This window comes from Giraffa tippelskirchi, chromosome X (assembly GCF_054371585.1).
Source record: "Giraffa tippelskirchi isolate mGirTip1 chromosome X, T2T-mGirTip1v1.2.pri, whole genome shotgun sequence".
Lineage (NCBI taxonomy): Eukaryota > Metazoa > Chordata > Mammalia > Artiodactyla > Giraffidae > Giraffa > Giraffa tippelskirchi.
Window position 1 is genome coordinate 67,759,628 of NC_137289.1, and position 7,728 is coordinate 67,767,355.

At 45.4% G+C, this 7,728-nt stretch overlaps 1 protein-coding gene across 1 annotated transcript; it reads right to left on the reverse strand.

The window, feature by feature from the left end:
* Positions 1-210: 210 nt before the first annotated feature.
* Positions 211-1,654, reverse strand: ERVFC1 (endogenous retrovirus group FC1 Env polyprotein). The gene is given in 4 exon segments (XM_081564229.1): positions 211-467; positions 470-626; positions 628-1,059; positions 1,061-1,654. Coding segments are annotated over 4 exon segments (1,440 nt in total).
* Between the last annotated feature and the right edge of the window lie 6,074 nt (positions 1,655-7,728).

Here is a 7,728-nt window from a genome sequence, read left to right on the forward strand (position 1 = left end):
AGGGTATTATTTTAGGCGACGGAGAGTCTAGGTATGAGCACTAGGGCTCTTCCATTGGAGGGGGGGGGTCTAGTTTTTCAGTTGGTAAGTTGTTTCCATAGATACTAGGCATATAGCTCAAAGTCCACAGTCCAGCACAAGATGGAGTCCTGCTTTCAAGAGGGAGCCTGTTCTGTCTGTTTCCTCCTTCATTTCCCCCTCTTGATGCTCTTAACTCATAGTATGAGCATCACTCATAGGGATATATTGCACCCTGGCTCTCCGAACACCAATTTGGGAGAACGACACCAATCTTTGGGTTATAAAGTTCATAACGCATTGTAAAATGCAAGGTCCACAAAGCGGAACTATCAAGGCAACTATAACAATAGTAAATATAGTTTTCCATCAATCACTCTTCACCCAAGATAGGACTGAAGTCCAGGAAGGAATGCTTTCATTTGATATTGCTTTTGCCTGTTTTTCCTGTCATCGAAAGCAGCTGATACACTGCCAGATAAATAAGGAATATATACACAACATTCAACCTTAATTATAGCACAGGTCCCTCCTTGAGCAGCTGTGAGCATGTCCAAAGCCATTCTATTTTGAATTACTTCTTTTCTCATTTGGATTTGTTCTTCATTTTAAGACTTGAATGGCTTTAGCACTATCTAGGAGGGCCTGTTTTACGAAATTAGTCAAGGCTTCTACTTTAATCATCATATCTGTTGTCCCTAAAGAAGGCACGAATAAGGCAGCAATATACTCATACCATTGAAACACAGACCTTGTCCACCTAGCATGTAAATAATGTATATTTACCGGGGCTTGTTATAGGTTAGGCTTTATGCTGCCATGGGCAAAAGCAAACCCCACTGTGCCGTGGCCTACCCAGCCAATTGGTAACCAAGGCCAAAGGTTAGGCCCCCAAAGCCATTGGATTCTGTTGGGCTCCACCTAGTGGATTCCAGGGTTATATTTCCAGTCAGAGCCTAGCCAATGGATGGACTAATCGGGGTGGTATGTGACCCCGAATGTTCATTTACATTGTTCGGGGGATAGATACCCCATATACTTTTAGTTCTTTTGTGTTTAATGGACGGTCACTAAACCATACCCTTTGTTCTTTTTGTTCCCAGCATATAGCAGTGGGAGTAATTAATTGACCCTTTTCTGGGGTCATCCCGAAATATTCATCCCAGACTTGGTAGAATTGTTCAACATACCTAGAGGCCTGTCCTCCCTTGCCCGTCAGGGAGCATTTTTTCCTTTTTGTTCTTTAAATATGAGATAAAGGCTTTGATACTTTTATGAAACTGGTGTTTACATCAAATGTAACCTCATAACCTGAGTCTATTGGCTGTAGGTCTGGCTTACACCAAGAGAGCAAGGAGAGATTATGATTGACAAAAGAAAGGAAAGTCTCTTTTTGTTGCCACAGAAAAGAGCAGAGTGGTTTAAAATCTCCTTGGCAGAGCGGTGACATCCACCAAGGAAGTCCATCCATCACAGACAGAGGCATAGCCCCACATATCCAGCAGTTGGAGGTGTTGTGGAAGTCTGTGTAGGAATGTGCGCATGAGATGAGAACATCGTCCTGAGTTGAAATGGAAGTTAAATTTAAAATCACGTTGATGAGGCCAAGCAGCAGGAGTTGATTATGCAGCTTCATCCTGAAGGGGCTGGTCCGGGATCTTCTTTTCCTTCTTCTTCTTAAGAATGATCTTAGTCTCTCGAGGGTCAGTGGGGTCCCTCTGCACAGTCCACTCCACATTTTATGGGTCTGCATGGTATGTTCTTTTCATCCTCATGTGGTGGATCCAGGGAGTGACACCTGCAACTTTAACTTCTGTAGGGGTGGTTAGAACAACAGTATATGGACCCTTCCAATGTGAGGCCAAGGAGTCATGTTTCCAGTCCTTGACCCACACCTGATCCCTGGGCACAAATTCGTGAATTTGTTCCCCAAAGGGGAATGACACCCTTTCTTATACAGACTTAGTTACCTGATTTATTACCTTACCCAGTTGTTTCATCTGCTGTGAAATTACATCTCCCCTTACCTGAGGCAAATTTGTTGACACCTGTTTTATTATGGGAGGGGGCCTCCCATACACAATTTTATATGGAGAATAGCCATGGGACCATGGGGTCATCCTGAGTCTGAGCAGAGCCGTTGGAAACAAGTCCACCCAGGAGCAGTCAGTCTCTATGATCCACTTGCAGAGTGTCTCTTTAAGTGTCCAGTTGGTTCCTTCCACTATCCCAGAACTCTGGGGCCTAAATGCTGTATGTAATTTCCACTTGACATTTAAAGTTTTGCTTACTTGTTGAACTAAATCAGCTATGAAAGGCGGGCCATTGTCCGATCCAATGCTGGCAGGAAATCCAAATCTGGGAAGTTTCTCCCTAAGCAGGCACCAGGCTATTTCTTATGCTCTTTCAGTTCGGGTAGGAAAAGCTTCTACCCATCCCACGAATGTACATACCATGACCAGAAGGTAACAGTAGTGTTGGTGAAGTTTCATTTCAGTGAAGTACACTTCCAGGTGTTCAAAGAGCAGCGTGCCTTTTAGCTGAATCCCCGGAGGTTTCTTTCTGTGCTGAAAGGCAGCCTTGACCTGTGAGCAGGCAGTGCAGTTCTGAGATTCTGTCCTGCATAGGGAAGAGAGACAGGGAAACAAGAAATATTATCGAATTAGCTCTTCCGGTTTATCATGGCCTAGGTGGGTCGCTTGGTGTGTTTGGCTTAGCAGAGTGGGTGCCAGCTCCTCCAGTACCAATAATTTGCCACTTGGCAATTCCCACCATCCCTTTTCAGTCTTGTTGGCCCCTTCCATTTTGGCTAGTTGGTTTTGGGCTTCAGTGTATTTTGGAGAGTCCAGTATTAGCTCAGGCAGCTCCACCAATATGAGAGCTTTAATAGGGACTTCACTTGTCACCACCAAGCCATTGGCTGCTTGTTTAATGGTCTCATCTGCCAGTCTGTTTCCCCGAGCCTGGGGGGGTATCCTCTTTTTGATGTCCTCAGCAGTTTATGACTGCAATCCTTTCTGGTTCCCAGGCAGTGTCTAATAGGGCCTTAATTTCTTCTTTATTTTTAATATCTTTTTCACTAGCTGTCAAAAGGCTTCTCTCCTTATACAGAGCCCTGTGTACATGTAGTGTGGCAAAAGCATACCTGGAGTCTGTGTAAATGTTTGTCTTCTTACCTTTTGACAGCTGGAGGGCCTGGATTAGAGCATATAATTCAGCCCGTTGAGCAGACCAGTGTGATGGAAGAGAGCTAGCCTCAGTGATGGTTTCTTCCATGACTGCTGCATATCCCTATAGTTGCCCTTGTTTCACCAAGCTGGTGCCATTGGTGTACAGGACCAAATCTGGATCTGGGATTGGCTGGTCTCTCAAGTCAGGTCTGCTGTCATATTTCCTTGCAATCATGTGAGGGCCCACTTTCTCCTACAGGGAGGAGAGTGACCAGATTCAGGGCCTGACAAGGCTCAATAGTAACATGGGGGTTCTCTCATAACAGTAACTGGTATTGAGTAATCCGGGATGTTGACAGCCATTTATGGGGGGTCCCTCGCAGGAGAGTGTTGACCCCATGCAGGACTTTTACAATCAAATCTTGACCCCAAATCAGCTTGGTTGCCTCCTGGACCAGTAAGGCAACTGCAACAACTGCCCATAAGCATACTGGTCACCCAGTGGCAACATTGTCCAGCCATTTTGGGAGATAAGCCTCGGGTCTCTCCCATGTCCCCATAGTCTGGGACAACCCTCCCATAGCCACCTTGTCATTTTCAGTCATGTAAAGACTAAATGGCTTAGCAAGGTCTGGCAGGCCCAAAGAGGGTGCTGACATAATTGTATTGGGTTTGAGTTCTATTACCAGTGGGACTTGTTTTGCAAGCCTGGAAGAGGGGGTGGGTTGTCTTCTGCCTAGACTTCAGGGAATTGTTGAGTTAACTCTCCCTCTCGACTGTTTAGCCCATCTGATTTCTCTTCCAGGAGATCATACAACCTCCATTCATCTTGAGGGGTTACCGAGAGGAAGAGTAAATAGGTGGTTGAGCCCACTCGAAGAGTGAGTCTTTCATGGGGATAAAGGTCACTTTTGCCCCCAATTTAGACAGCAAATCTCTTCCCAACAAAGGTACTGGGCATTCAGGGATGTATAAAAATTCATGATTCACTTGGTGCTCCCCATCTGACATTTTTGGGGTAGGCTTGAGACACAAAGGCTGCATTTATAACCACCTGAGACCCAGCAGCCTCTGGATCTATTGGCATATAAAGTCTACAGGCCTCGCACAGTTTTTTGTAGAACTGAAGGTGATTCGCTTTCCCTTTGAATCACTTCAGAGGGTTTTGCTCTACTTATAGGTTTTCAGCCCCCCTCTTGAGATCTTGTAAAACAGCCGCCTGATATCTCTCCAGGTGGCCCCTCCCTTCTTCTGTGTTACAGGCCCAATTGGGCCTCTCATCGGGGATGGCTAGTGCTGCCCACTGCTGCAGGTTTGCAGTACCCTCAGGTTCCCTTCGCCTTAGCCATGGTCTGGCCTCAGTTAGGATTCTGTGTCTTCCTCAGTGCTGAAAAGGGAAACTAGTAGTTGGATTATGTCATCCCATGTAGGGCAGTGGGTTCAAAAAATAGTCTCCATTAGCCTAATCATGGCTTGTGGCTCCCCCGAGTACGGTGGAGTGTGTCTCTGCCAGTTTAATATATCCATAGAGGAAAACAGCCTGGAAAATAGGCTACAGGGGGCTGATGGTAGGGCTACACGAGTCCTGAACCAGAGGCTTTTGTAGCTCTCCGAGGGGCATCTGTAGTAGGGTTCTTTCCCCCTGTTCCTTGGCGGAATGCAGCCCCTGTCTAATGCCTGTGTTTTCTTCCCCCTTCCCATCAGTACTCACTGGGAGAGGTGGACAAAATCTGGAGGTCCGGCTGAGGTGGAATCCCGGGGGCATTGACCAGAGGTCTCCATCGCTGGGATCGGAGCCTGCCGAAATGGTGGCTCTACCATCTCCGGGAGAGCTGGTGGAAGAGCAGTGACTGTTGCATGAACTTCACCTGGCCCTGGATCGGGCATTAAGGTGGCCTCCAGTCCTGGTGGAGCAGTGGGAGGTGGATACATCATTATCCAGTATGGGGGAGGGGTCAGGTCATCCCCATCCAAATTCTGTAGAATTTCCTTTTTTATCATCGGTCAATTTTTGTGCCATTAATATTTTTCCCTTTCCCTTCTGGATACAGAACCTAGTCCAAGTAGAAGGGTCTTGAGCTAACCCTAGCCATGAGTCAATATATGGATAATGATCCGGGTGTCCTGGCTTTCCTGTGACTACTGTATAGACTGCTTCCACTATTTTTTAAGTTCATGGTGTCCTCTTGTGGCCATCCTACTCCCATAGGGGGGCCATTCAAGCACATAGAGGATGTGGGGGAAGTTAGGCGTCATCTTCACCTCATAGTCTCCTCAAAATCTCTTCTTTAATTTTTTAATCTTGCACTCCGATATGGTTGCCTTAGATTCACTTCCCCCCATCTTGCTTATCTTCTAGGACCTTCTTCTACTTTTCCTTTTCATTCTGTTTATGAAGTTCTCAGTACCCTATGTACTGCTGATATTTCCACTCAATGAAACACAAATTGCCATTCCTCCTCCTTCCTAATTGGGGTGAGAAGGGCCTTACCTGCCAGACCCCAGAAGGAGAAGGGGAATCAGCGTGTCTTCACCTGCTGGTCAGCACGGCCAAACCAGAACACCACGTGGTTCAAGATTGTTTCTCCCTTAACTTTTAAAGTCCATTCTGCCTTGATGGGCTTGATCAGGTACGGATGAAAACACAGATGGGTTAAATATCCCATTTCCCAGGCCGTCTCCAGAAAAGCCAATTCGTACTCACTTATGTATTCCACTCCTTCTAGCCAGACAATTCAAAGAGGGGTCAAGAATTTCACAGCAGACGGGACATCTCCTTGGGGAGGGCAGACTACGAGCACAGGAGGACCAAGTTTCTTCTCCTAACAATCCCCTGGCGATTGCTTGGTAATACTTTTCCCCAAGACAGCATGGACACCACCTCCTAAATGACATTCACAAATTTCCTTCCTAAGCCCTAACATGCTCATCAACCTGTGTACCAAGCAATCGTTGCCACCTGCCTATTCTGGATTCCTGTGGGTCTGTGCCCCTTCTAGTCTCTCCTAGGGGGGTGATCAAGCCCCTCTTCCACCCTGATGGGTGGGTTCCTCCTCACCTAAGTGTTCAGTTCCCCTGCTGCCATCCACTACCTGCTAACATGAAAGTTCCAGGCATTGAGAAGCAGAATCCTTCCAGAAGGGTGAGGCGCCTTCCCCCTTCTAGAAAATTCGAGCCGCAAGGCCTCAGAATAGTCCCAAATGGGACTTGTCTCCTCAAAATGAGGAGTTTCCCAGTCAATGCACCAAATGTTGTAGCCACGCATTCCAGAAAACAAACTCACTCAGAAGGACAATGCAGATAGTGCCCTGCAGTTTATCACACTGGCGGGCCCAAGGCAGAGTCTTCTCTTAGTCAAGGATCCCAACCAGTTTTTCTGAAAACCTTATATACCCTAAGTGTACATGTTCAAACCCACCTCCCCAAATTCTCTGAAACTAGTCTGAACAAAGGAAAAGGAAGATACAATCAAAGTTAACCAGTGATTTATTATGCCTTCAACCCATGATTCATATGCCTTAACCTTAGGTAGTTAACAGTGGACAATTATCAATAGGCCTGTGGTCATACCCCAACAAGCATAATAGAATTTATGATTCTATTTGGTTACACAGATAATTAGGGTATTCTTTTAGGCAACAGAGAGTCTAGGTATGAGCCCTGGGGCTCTTCCATGGGGTGGGGGTTTGGTTTTCCAGTTGGTATGTCATTTCCATAGATACAGGGTATATAGCTCAAAGTCCACAGTCTGGCCCAAGATGGAGTCCTGCTTTCAAGATGGAGCCTATTCTGTCTGTTGCCTCCTTCAGGGCAACTATAGACCTTGAGAACAAGTGCAAGCTGGAACAAGTGACTACCTGACACTGAACTGACACCACACTGCCCACAATAGTTTAAGAGAAATTCCTAGATATATTTTTACTATTATCACTTTTTTAAATTAAAAAAAAATAAAGTTATTACTCCATTAACTTTCATTTTTATAGCCTACTATTACATTTCCTGATAGCTCAGTTGGTAAAGAATTCACCTGCAATGCAGGAGACCCTGGTTCAAATCCTGGATCGGGAAGATCTGCTGGAGAAGGGATAGGCTACCCACTCCAGTATTCTTGGGCTTCCATTGTGGCTCAGCTGGTAAGGAATTCACCTGCAATTCGGGAGACCTGGATTCAATCCCTAGGTTGGGAAAATCCCCTGGAGAAGGGAAAGGCTACCCACTCTCGTGTTCTGGCTTGGAGAATTTCATGGGCTGTATAGTCCATGGGGTCACAAAGAGTCAGACACAACTGAGCAACTTTCACTTTCACTACCTTTCAAATAAAAAAAACTTATTTTTTTAAAACAATGTTCATATATGTATTTTTAAATTTTTTGATCAATTTTGTTTTTGTATTTTTATATTGTATTTTTGAGAGTCTAACTTCTGGGTTTTTAATCTTTACTTTTTGATATTTGTTATCAATTTTGTGCCTTTAAGTCTCTAATCTTCTGTATTCAGTTTCACGTAGGGATTTGATTACTGGTTTGATTCCTCTTTG